This window comes from Chelon labrosus, assembly GCF_963514085.1.
Source record: "Chelon labrosus genome assembly, chromosome: 9".
Lineage (NCBI taxonomy): Eukaryota > Metazoa > Chordata > Actinopteri > Mugiliformes > Mugilidae > Chelon > Chelon labrosus.
Window position 1 is genome coordinate 30,348,879 of NC_140359.1, and position 12,623 is coordinate 30,361,501.

The 12,623-nt window shown below is 50.8% G+C and overlaps 1 protein-coding gene across 1 annotated transcript in view; it reads right to left on the reverse strand.

Annotated features, from left to right (window-relative positions):
• The window catches only part of card9 (caspase recruitment domain family, member 9), a 10,302-nt gene extending 3,815 nt beyond the window's left edge, over positions 1–6,487 (reverse strand). The window contains exons 1-7 of the mRNA XM_084550769.1: positions 4,360–6,487; positions 3,841–3,910; positions 1,620–1,757; positions 1,398–1,516; positions 1,112–1,318; positions 933–1,016; positions 1–137 (exon numbers count right to left, since the gene is read on the reverse strand). The exon at positions 1–137 is cut by the window's left edge and continues 226 nt beyond it. Coding sequence (XP_084406895.1) covers positions 1–137; positions 933–1,016; positions 1,112–1,318; positions 1,398–1,516; positions 1,620–1,757; positions 3,841–3,910; positions 4,360–4,473 — 869 coding nt within the window. The 5' untranslated portion in view covers positions 4,474–6,487. The remainder of the gene's footprint in view (positions 138–932; positions 1,017–1,111; positions 1,319–1,397; positions 1,517–1,619; positions 1,758–3,840; positions 3,911–4,359) is intronic.
• Between the last annotated feature and the right edge of the window lie 6,136 nt (positions 6,488–12,623).

Below are 12,623 nucleotides of genomic sequence, written 5' to 3' on the forward strand. Positions count from 1 at the left end.
TGGTTCCCCTGGGTCTCCTGGTTCCCCTGGTTCCCTTGCTCCTCCTGTTTGTTGGGCTTGAAGAAGGTCTCTGTGGGGAGAGCCAGACTCCGACCCATCGAGTTCCAGTCACATGGTCCATGATCGCTGCAGGGTCTCTGAGGTGATTGACACGACAAGGAAACAAGGTCAGTGAAGGTCGTATTGCACCAACCCTGGAGCCATAGTAAAAAAGGCTCAGCAGAGACTCTATTTTCTGAGGACGCTAAAGAACAACCATCTCTCCCAGAGACTGCTAGTGTCCTTTTACCTATGCTCCACAGAGAGCATCCTGACTTACTGCATCTGCATGTGGTTTTCCAGCTGCACTGCAGCAGACAGGAAGGCGCTCCAGAGGGTCGTCACCACAGCCCAGAGGATCATCGGCTGCCCCGTCCCCTCTCTACAGGATCTATACCACTCCCGCTGCCCGAGGAAGGCCCAGGCGATAATAAAGGACACAACCCACCCTGGACACTCAGTCTCTGAACTGCTACCATCTGGTAGACGGTACAGAACTCTGAAGGCCAGAACTAATAGACTGAGAGCCATGATCACACTGAACAACTCAAACAATAAAGAAATAAAGTGAATAATTACCATAATAATGTGCAATACATGTGTGCAATCATTTCATATGTGCAACTGATAGTAACTTCATATGTGTGATGTGCCATAAGTTCTATCAACAAGTGCAATAACTTCATGTTACAACAACAGTTGTTATGTCATGCCAGTGTCTATAGTCTCTTAGTTTTGTACATATTCTTTTTTCATTCCTTACCTTATTTATATTTTTATTTTATTTTTTACTGCACCTAAAAGGACCTCTGGTCGCCTTAGTTTCGTTGTACCACAATGACAAATAAAGACATTCTATTCTATTCTATTGAAGGTCGTAGTGAAGGTCGTACCTCATGCAGCGGTCTCAGGGTTCGTCGTCTCAGTAGTTGAGTCTGGTTTTCTGCTCTCAGCACCGTGTTTTTCAGACGCTCCACCTACAAACAGAGAAGTCAGACGTCAGAGGTCAGAGGTCAGAGGTCAGATGTCAGCGTTTAGCTGGCAGGGTCACCGGGGTCAGAGGTCAGCTGACCTCTATCTGCAGGTCTCTGTTGGCCAGCAGGGCGTTGCTCTTGTCCTGGTTCAGGGTGTTGATGTCGGCCATCAGGCTGTAGTTGTGGTCTCTGAGCTGCTTCACCTCCTCGCTCAGCTGCTCACGCTCCTCCCGGATCTTCTGCACGCGCTCAGTCATCTTCCTCAACTCACGGTCCCTCAGCTGCTGCTGACGAGACCACGCCTCCTAACGACGGCACAAAGGTCAACCAGGTCAACGGCCTGAACCTGTGGAATCTAACAAGGTAAACGGTTGCCATGCCAACCTGTTCCTTGGCGACGGAGCAGGCCTGCTGGCGGCGCTTCCTCTCGTCCTGCAGCGCCCTCTGCAAGCGGCTGACCTCCGACATCAGGAACTGAGTCAGAGCAGATTCTCCCCCCGTGTCTGAACACACACCAGCCATCAGTAAACAGACAGGTGGACAGAGAGGTGGACAGACAGGTGGACAGAGACAGAGACAGGCAGGTAGACAGACAGGTGGACAGACCTATGAGGATGCTGAACTTCTTGTTGGGCTCCTTTCCGGTGATGCGGCTGTACAGCTGAGGATAATCCAGCTCCAGACTCTCCAGGAAGGCCGTGTGACCTTTGACTCCTGTCCTCTGCAGGATGTCCAGCAGGGCTCCTACAGGTCAAAGGTCAAATGGACATGATTGGACTGAATGAGGAGTAGGTCTGCTACAGGAGCTGATTGGACATGAATTGTGTCACATGTTCGGCGGTTAACAACACTAACTGGGCTAAACCCTGGACCAATCAGAACACTCTAATGACTAGCTGGTATAGCTGGTAGTCACTGGTATAGCTAGTAGTCACTGGGTTAGCTAGTAATCACTGGGTTAGCTAGTAATCACTGGGTTAGCTGGTAGTCACCGGGTTAGCTGGTAATCACTGGGTTAGCTGGTAATCACTGGGTTAGCTAGTAGTCACTGGGTTAGATAGTAGTCACTGGGTTAGCTAGTAATCACCGGATTAGCTGGTAATCACTGGGTTAGCTAGTAGTCACTGGGTTAGCTAGTAATCACTGGGTTAGCTAGTAGTCACTGGGTTAGCTGGTAGTCACTGGGTTAGCTAGTAATCACTGGGTTAGCTAGTAGTCACTGGGTTAGCTAGTAGTCACTGGATTAGCTGGTAATGACTGGGTTAGCTAGTAGTCACTGGGTTAGCTGGTAATCACTGGGTTAGCTGGTAGTCACTGGTATAGCTAGTAGTCACTGGGTTAGCTAGTAGTCACTGGATTAGCTGGTAATCACTGGGTTAGCTAGTAGTCACTGGATTAGCTGGTAATCACTGGGTTAGCTGGTAGTCACTGGGTTAGCTGGTAGTCACTGGTATAGCTAGTAGTCACTGGGTTAGCTAGTAGTCACTGGATTAGTTGGTAATCACTGGGTTAGCTAGTAGTCACTGGGTTAGCTGGTAATCACTGGGTTAGCTGGTAATCACTGGGTTAGCTAGTAGTCACTGGTATAGCTAGTAGTCACTGGGTTAGCTGGTAGTCACTGGTATAGATAGTAGTCACTGGGTTAGCTGGTAATCACTGGGTTAGCTGGTAGTCACTGGGTTAGCCTGTAATCACTGGATTAGCTGGTAATCACTGGGTTAGCTGGTAGTCACTGGATTAGCTGGTAGGCACTGGGTTAGCTGGTAATCACTGGGTTAGCTAGTAGTCACTGGGTTAGCTGGTAATCACTGGGTTAGCTAGTAGTCACTGGGTTAGCTGGTAATCACTGGGTTAGCTGGTAATCACTGGGTTAGCTGGTAGTCACTGGGTTAGCTGGTAATCACAGGGTTAGCTGGTAGTCACTGGGTTAGCTGGTAATCACTGGGTTAGCTAGTAGTCACTGGATTAGCTGGTAATCACTGGGTTAGCTAGTAGTCACTGGGTTAGCTAGTAATCACTGGGTTAGCTGGTAATCACTGGGTTAGCTGGTAATCACTGGGTTAGCTGGTAGTCACTGGGTTAGCCTGTAATCACTGGGTTAGCTGGTAGTCACTGGGTTAGCTAGTAGTCACTGGATTAGCTGGTAATCACTGGATTAGCTGGTAGTCACTGGGTTAGCTGGTAATCACTGGGTTAGCTAGTAGTCACTGGATTAGCTGGTAATCACTGGGTTAGCTGGTAGTCACTGGATTAGCTGGTAATCACTGGGTAAGCTAGTAGTCACTGGATTAGCTGGTAATCACTGGGTTAGCTGGTTGTCACTGGGTTAGCTGGTAATCACTGGGTAAGCTAGTAGTCACTGGGTTAGCTAGCTAGCAGTCTGGACCGCCACTAATAAAGTAGTTCATGGTTCATTGGAGTGTTAAATCCCTGTAGTAACGTAGTAGTATTATTAACCTGGTATGTTATAGTCAAGCTATAGGAAGACACAAAGACACTGGGAAATTACCCATGATGCAACATGAAGTCAAGTATGTTACTGTAGGTTTTTACAGTGCATTTTACAGTGAATGACTGAGACGGTTCCTGCTCCCTCCGCCAGAACGGTTCTGGTTCTGGGTCCAGTGTGGAAGATTTAGTGCCATCTAGTGGTGAGAGTGTAAATTACAACCAACCTACATGAAGTCAGTGTTGGCAGAAACATGAAGAGCTGCTGCTTCTGAACCAATGAAAAGACAGTGAATAACATCTACAGGTCCCTGGCGGTGTCACGGTTCTGGAACCAGGACCGAACCGGACTCTTCGTGGCTCAGGTTCTCAAACGTACCGACTTTCCTCCTCCTGATGACGAGTGTTGGGTCGTTGAAGAGCTGCTCCTCATCCTCAGCGCTGATCACCTGACAACACAAAGACCAATCAGAACCTGAGAGGAAGGAACTCTGACTGGAAACCACTCGACGTAACGAACAGATCAGTTCTCTGAGGTTTAGTTGACCGATGATTTAATATTTAATGTTAAGGCTCCGTCTCCTCCACGTCGTCTCTAGATTGAAGCTGATGAAGCTTTTGCAGCTGTAGCCTCAGCTTACCTCCATGTCAGACTGAGCCAGACTCTTAGTCTCTAAACATCGTCTTGAAGACGTTGAGTAAGAACGTGAAGTATCTGTGACTCTTATCATTTTATAGTTTTTCATATAGTTTTGTCTTTTCATCTGTTTCTTCGTGTGTCGACTGTGTTTCCAATGAACCAGTTAAAAATGAACCGACATGGACTAGAGATCGTCTCCAGAAGAGAGACGTTTGACTTGTTCTGGTTCTGGTCCAGTTAAAGGTGCAGGACGCGTACCTGGCACTGACGGAGGTACGGGGTGATCCTTGAAGGGTCGATGGTTTTGATGAGCAGCATCCTGAAGTCGTCCAGCTGCAGCCAGCAGAGGTCGTCCTCACTCACTCCATCCATTATGATGTTCACCAGTCCTCTGTCCCTCACCTGTCCTCTGTCCCTCACCAGTCCTCTGTCCCTCACCTGTCCTCTGTCTCTCACCTGTCTCTCTGTCCTCTGTCTGTTCTTCTGAAGCTGTCGTCAGTGTCACTTTTTGTCTCTGGTTTAGACTCCGCCCCCTGACTGACACAGAGGAGCCAATCAGATCCTGGCTGTTGTCCTCGGATCAGAGAGGACATGGATCTGTCCCTCCCATCCACCGTGTTGAAAGTGACAGAAAGAGGAAGAAGTGAAGTTTAGAGAAGTACACGAAGACCGACAGGAAGTGTCAGCTGACTGAAACAGGAAGTGTCCAAACACACATCGGCCCTACCCTTCGACGTCACATGAGTAAGCGTATTACGTCACTTCCTGCTTCTGCACCGTGCAGTGTTGCTGTTTGTAGAAATCACAAAATGTTCTGTGTATAACGGTGAATTCTTTCATATCTTTTACTCAACCACTTGTCCTCCATAGCTCCTTTTGAACCTCACACAATCTCTCACTTAATCGACTTTAGCGGTTAGCCATGGTGCTAACCTGTTTGATCCATAGTCCTACCTGGCCCATGGATCAAACAGGAATGGTCTGTTTGAAGAGTTTCAGGTTTTAGAGTTCATCATAGAACAGAAACAGCTCTGGTTAAAGTTACCAATGATCTCCTCATGGCTTCAGAAAGTGGACTTGTCTCTATACTTATATATAGAAATAAGTATATATTTTACTACAGAGACTTGAAAGTGAGATCAAGATTAAAGGAACTGCATTAGACTGGTTTGAATCCTATCTGTCTGACAGATTCCAGTTTGTTCATGTCAACAATGATTCTTCTACTTATACAAAAGTAAGTTACGGAGTTCCTCAGGGTTCTGTGCTAGGACCAATACTCTTCACGTTATACATGTTGCCATTAAGAAATATTATTAGAAAACGTGGCATAAACTTCCATTGCTATGCAGACGACACCCAGCTATATTTATCCATGAAACCAGATGAAACTAATCAGTTGGTTAAACTCCAAGCATGCCTTAAAGACATAAAGGCTTGGATGACCTGTAATTTCCTACTCTTAAACTCAGACAAAACAGAAGTTATTGTATTTGGTCCTAAGCATCTCAGAGATTCATTATCTAATCACATGGTGTCTTTGGATGGCATTACCTTGGCCTCCAGTACTACTGTTATAAACCTTGGTGTTATATTTGATGAGGATATGTCCTTTAAATGTCACATAAAGCAAGTGACCAGGACTGCCTTCTTTCACCTGCGTAATATCGTCAAAATTAGGAACATCCTGTCTCAGAGTGATGCTGAAAAACTAGTTCATGCATTTGTGTCGTCCAGACTGGATTATTGTAATTCATTACTGTCTGGCTGTCCAAATAGCTCTTTAAAAAGCCTCCAATTGATTCAAAATGCCGCAGCAAGAGCATTGACAGGAATTAGCAAGAGAGATCATATTACTCCAGTTTTAGCTTCTCTTCACTGGCTCCCTTTAAAGTCTAGAATAGAATTTAAAATCCTCCTCCTTACATACAAGGCCCTTAAAGGCCTAGCTCCATCGTATCTTAAAGACCTTATTGTACCATATCATCCCAGCAGATCACTTCGGTCTGAAAGTGCAGGCCTACTTGTGGTTCCTAGAATTTCAAAAAGTAGAATGGGAGGTAGAGCTTTCAGCTATCAGGCTCCTCTCCTATGGAACCAGCTCCCAGTTTGGGTTCGGGAGGCAGACACTCTCTCTATTTTTAAGGTCAGGCTTAAGACTTTCCTTTTTGATCAGGCTTATAGTTAGGGCTGGACTAAACCATCCCTTAGTTATGCTGCTATAGGCCTAGGCTGCTGGGGGACGATGCACCAAACACATGTCCTCCTTCTTTCTTCTCTCTCCTCTCTCTCATCCTCCACTTTCTTTTCTCTGGCACAGAGCTCTTGCCCTCTAATTTCCTATATACTACTAGTCATACAATTCTGTGCTATTACTATGTAGAATGTTTACTGCTGTGTGTGTCCCACCCCCCTTCCCCCCCTTCCCCCCTCTTCCCCCCTCTTCTTGTGAGTATCTCTGTCCTGGAGTGGTGTGTTTCCTGTGGAGCTCTATACTACATCTGTTGTCGTGGTCTCATCAGCCTGCCCAGTCTTCATGGAATCCTGCAGTTATCCACTCCTACCTGAATGAACAATTCTCCAACCTGCCTATGATTCCTCTTACATTTTCAAACTGTCATGTAACATCATCAGTTTGTATCATAAGATTCCACATGTACGCTTTAGTCAGATATGTGTATCTATGACAGATGTATGTTTATCTTGCTGTTCTCTTCTCTCTTTCTTCTGTCTGTACCCGGCTGGCCTTAGGCAGATGGGTCCCTCCATATGAGCTGGTTCTGGTTCTGGTTCTGGTTCTGCTCAAGATTTCTTCCTGTTAAAAGGGAGTTTTTCCTGCCACCGTCGCCTTCAGGCTGCTCTGGGGGTTTCAGGCCGGGTTTTTGTAAAGCGTCTTGAGACGATTTGTATTGTTATTGACGCTATATAAATAAAATTGAATTGAATTGAAAATTTCTACCAGATCATCCCAACACATCACTTCCATCTCAACGTTCAGGCCTACTTGTGGTTCCTAGAGGTTCTAAAGTAGAATGGGAGGTGGAGCTTTCAGCTATCTGACAGCCTCTCTATTTTAAGATCAGGACTAAGACTTTACTTTTAGGTGCAGTTTATAGTTAGGCCTCCTCCAGTCCTCCAGCCTGCCTATGACTCCTCTTATCTTCTCTGTCCTGTATCATCATCAGATTCTACATCTACATGTTTGACTACTGTAACTCTTTCCTCTTCACCCTCCCTCACTAATCCCTCCATCAGCTTCAACTGGTCCAGAATTCAGCCGCTCACATCACCACCAGAACCCCTTCATCTCACCACATCACCACCAGAACCCCTTCATCTCACATCACCACCAGAACCCCTTCATCTCACATCACCACCAGAACCCCTTCATCTCACCACATCACCACCAGAACCCCTTCATCTGACCACATCATCACCAGAACCCCTTCATCTCACCACATCATCACCAGAACCCCTTCATCTGACCACATCATCACCAGAACCCCTTCATCTCACCACATCATCACCAGAACCCCTTCATCTGACCACATCACCACCAGAACCCCTTCATCTCACATCACCACCAGAACCCCTTCATCTCACCACATCACCACCAGAACCCCTTCATCTGACCACATCACCACCAGAACCCCTTCATCTCACCACATCATCACCAGAACCCCTTCATCTCACATCACCACCAGAACCCCTTCATCTCACATCACCACCAGAACCCCTTCATCTCACCACATCATCACCAGAACCCCTTCATCTCACATCACCACCAGAACCCCTTCATCTCACCACATCATCACCAGAACCCCTTCATCTCACATCACCACCAGAACCCCTTCATCTCACCACATCATCACCAGGACCCCTTCATCTCACATCACCACCAGAACCCCTTCATCTCACCACATCATCACCAGAACCCCTTCATCTCACCACATCACCACCAGAACCCCTTCATCTTCATCTGACCACATCATCACCAGAACCCCTTCATCTGACCACATCATCACCAGAACCCCTTCATCTCACCACATCACCCCCGTGCTTCAGCATCTCCACTGGCTCCGTCAAATTCTGCATCGACTTCAAGATCCTTCTCCACACCTTCAAGGCCATTCATAACCTGGCCCCTCCTCCTCCTCTCTCAGATCTCCTCCATGTTGTCACCTCCTCCCGCTCCCTCAGATCCTCCTCCTCCCTCAGATCTCCTCCATGTTGTCACCTCCTCCTCCTCCCTCAGATCCTCCTCCTCCCTCAGATCTCCTCCATGTTGTCACCTCCTCCTGCTCCCTCAGATCCTCCTCCTCCCTCAGATCTCCTCCATGTTGTCACCTCCTCCCTCTCCCTCAGATCCTCCTCCTCCCTCAGATCTCCTCCATGTTGTCACCTCCTCCCTCTCCCTCAGATCCTCCTCCTCCCTCAGATCTCCTCCATGTTGTCACCTCCTCCCGCTCCCTCAGATCCTCCTCCTCCCTCAGATCTCCTCCATGTTGTCACCTCCTCCTGCTCCCTCAGATCCTCCTCCTCCCTCAGATCTCCTCCATGTTGTCACCTCCTCCTGCTCCCTCAGATCCTCCTCCTCCCTCAGATCTCCTCCATGTTGTCACCTCCTCCCTCTCCCTCAGATCTCCTCCATGTTGTCACCTCCTCCCTCTCCCTCAGATCCTCCTCCTCCCTCAGATCTCCTCCATGTTGTCACCTCCTCCCTCTCCCTCAGATCCTCCTCCTCCCTCAGATCTCCTCCATGTTGTCACCTCCTCCCTCTCCCTCAGATCCTCCTCCTCCCTCAGATCTCCTCCATGTTGTCACCTCCTCCCTCTCCCTCAGATCCTCCTCCTCCCTCAGATCTCCTCCATGTTGTCACCTCCTCCCTCTCCCTCAGATCCTCCTCCTCCCTCAGATCTCCTCCATGTTGTCACCTCCTCCCTCTCCCTCAGATCCTCCTCCTCCCTCAGATCCTCCTGCTCCCTCAGATCTCCTCCATGTTGTCACCTCCTCCCTCTCCCTCAGATCTCCTCCATGTTGTCACCTCCTCCCTCTCCCTCAGATCCTCCTCCTCCCTCAGATCTCCTCCATGTTGTCACTCCTCCCTCTCCCTCAGATCCTCCTCCTCCCTCAGATCTCCTCCATGTTGTCACCTCCTCCCTCTCCCTCAGATCCTCCTCCTCCCTCAGATCTCCTCCATGTTGTCACCTCCTCCTCCTCCCTCAGATCCTCCTCCTCCCTCAGATCTCCTCCATGTTGTCACCTCCTCCCTCTCCCTCAGATCCTCCTCCTCCCTCAGATCTCCTCCATGTTGTCACCTCCTCCCTCTCCCTCAGATCCTCCTCCTCCCTCAGATCTCCTCCATGTTGTCACCTCCTCCCGCTCCCTCAGATCCTCCTCCTCCCTCAGATCTCCTCCATGTTGTCACCTCCTCCCTCTCCCTCAGATCCTCCTCCTCCCTCAGATCTCCTCCATGTTGTCACCTCCTCCTCCTCCCTCAGATCCTCCTCCTCCCTCAGATCTCCTCCATGTTGTCACCTCCTCCCGCTCCCTCAGATCCTCCTCCTCCCTCAGATCTCCTCCATGTTGTCACCTCCTCCCGCTCCCTCAGATCCTCCTCCTCCCTCAGATCTCCTCCATGTTGTCACCTCCTCCTGCTCCCTCAGATCCTCCTCCTCCCTCAGATCTCCTCCATGTTGTCACCTCCTCCCTCTCCCTCAGATCTCCTCCATGTTGTCACCTCCTCCCTCTCCCTCAGATCCTCCTCCTCCCTCAGATCTCCTCCATGTTGTCACCTCCTCCCGCTCCCTCAGATCCTCCTCCTCCCTCAGATCTCCTCCATGTTGTCACCTCCTCCTGCTCCCTCAGATCCTCCTCCTCCCTCAGATCTCCTCCATGTTGTCACCTCCTCCTCCTCCCTCAGATCTCCTCCATGTTGTCACCTCCTCCCTCTCCCTCAGATCCTCCTCCTCCCTCAGATCTCCTCCATGTTGTCACCTCCTCCTCCTCCCTCAGATCCTCCTCCTCCCTCAGATCTCCTCCATGTTGTCACCTCCTCCCGCTCCCTCAGATCCTCCTCCTCCCTCAGATCTCCTCCATGTTGTCACCTCCTCCTCCTCCCTCAGATCTCTTCCATGTTGTCACCTCCTCCTCCTCCCTCAGATCTCCTCCATGTTGTCACCTCCTCCCTCAAATCCTCCTCCTCCCTCAGATCTCCTCCATGTTGTCACCTCCTCCCGCTCCCTCAGATCCTCCTCCTCCCTCAGATCTCCTCCATGTTGTCACCTCCTCCTCCTCCCTCAGATCCTCCTCCTCCCTCAGATCTCCTCCATGTTGTCACCTCCTCCCGCTCCCTCAGATCCTCCTCCTCCCTCAGATCTCCTCCATGTTGTCACCTCCTCCCGCTCCCTCAGATCCTCCTCCTCCCTCAGATCCTCCTCCTCCCTCAGATCTCCTCCATGTTGTCACCTCCTCCCTCTCCCTCAGATCCTCCTCCTCCCTCAGATCTCCTCCATGTTGTCACCTCCTCCCGCTCCCTCAGATCCTCCTCCTCCCTCAGATCTCCTCCATGTTGTCACCTCCTCCCGCTCCCTCAGATCCTCCTCCTCCCTCAGATCTCCTCCATGTTGTCACCTCCTCCCGCTCCCTCAGATCCTCCTCCTCCCTCAGATCTCCTCCATGTTGTCACCTCCTCCCGCTCCCTCAGATCCTCCTCCTCGCTCAGATCTCCTCCATGTTGTCACCTCCTCCCTCTCCCTCAGATCCTCCTCCTCCCTCAGATCTCCTCCATGTTGTCACCTCCTCCTGCTCCCTCAGATCCTCCTCCTCCCTCAGATCTCCTCCATGTTGTCACCTCCTCCTCCTCCCTCAGATCTCCTCCATGTTGTCACCTCCTCCTCCTCCCTCAGATCCTCCTCCTCCCTCAGATCTCCTCCATGTTGTCACCTCCTCCCGCTCCCTCAGATCCTCCTCCTCCCTCAGATCTCCTCCATGTTGTCACCTCCTCCTCCTCCCTCAGATCTCTTCCATGTTGTCACCTCCTCCTCCTCCCTCAGATCTCCTCCATGTTGTCACCTCCTCCCTCAAATCCTCCTCCTCCCTCAGATCTCCTCCATGTTGTCACCTCCTCCCGCTCCCTCAGATCCTCCTCCTCCCTCAGATCTCCTCCATGTTGTCACCTCCTCCTCCTCCCTCAGATCCTCCTCCTCCCTCAGATCTCCTCCATGTTGTCACCTCCTCCCGCTCCCTCAGATCCTCCTCCTCCCTCAGATCTCCTCCATGTTGTCACCTCCTCCCGCTCCCTCAGATCCTCCTCCTCCCTCAGATCCTCCTCCTCCCTCAGATCTCCTCCATGTTGTCACCTCCTCCCTCTCCCTCAGATCCTCCTCCTCCCTCAGATCTCCTCCATGTTGTCACCTCCTCCCGCTCCCTCAGATCCTCCTCCTCCCTCAGATCTCCTCCATGTTGTCACCTCCTCCCGCTCCCTCAGATCCTCCTCCTCCCTCAGATCTCCTCCATGTTGTCACCTCCTCCCGCTCCCTCAGATCCTCCTCCTCCCTCAGATCTCCTCCATGTTGTCACCTCCTCCCGCTCCCTCAGATCCTCCTCCTCGCTCAGATCTCCTCCATGTTGTCACCTCCTCCCTCTCCCTCAGATCCTCCTCCTCCCTCAGATCTCCTCCATGTTGTCACCTACTCCCTCTCCCTCAGATCCTCCTCCTCCCTCAGATCTCCTCCATGTTGTCACCTCCTCCCGTTCCCTCAGATCCTCCTCCTCGCTCAGATCTCCTCCATGTTGTCACCTCCTCCCTCTCCCTCAGATCCTCCTCCTCCCTCAGATCTCCTCCATGTTGTCACCTCCTCCCTCTCCCTCAGATCCTCCTCCTCCCTCAGATCTCCTCCATGTTGTCACCTCCTCCCTCTCCCTCAGATCCTCCTCCTCCCTCAGATCTCCTCCATGTTGTCACCTCCTCCCTCTCCCTCAGATCCTCCTCCTCCCTCAGATCTCCTCCATGTTGTCACCTCCTCCCTCTCCCTCAGATCCTCCTCCTCCCTCAGATCTCCTCCATGTTGTCACCTCCTCCCTCTCCCTCAGATCCTCCTCCTCCCTCAGATCTCCTCCATGTTGTCACCTCCTCCCTCTCCCTCAGATCCTCCTCCTCCCTCAGATCTCCTCCATGTTGTCACCTCCTCCCTCTCCCTCAGATCCTCCTCCTCCCTCAGATCTCCTCCATGTTGTCACCTCCTCCCTCTCCCTCAGATCCTCCTCCTCCCTCAGATCTCCTCCATGTTGTCACCTCCTCCTGCTCCCTCAGATCCTCCTCCTCCCTCAGATCTCCTCCATGTTGTCACCTCCTCCCTCTCCCTCAGATCCTCCTCCTCCCTCAGATCTCCTCCATGTTGTCACCTCCTCCCTCTCCCTCAGAGAGGCCCAGAGCCCGTCAGAAGTATGTATTCCTACAGTGGGAGCCTACAGGTGCTGTGAATGAGGATTAGTGGAAATATTAGAGCGGAGAAAACCTA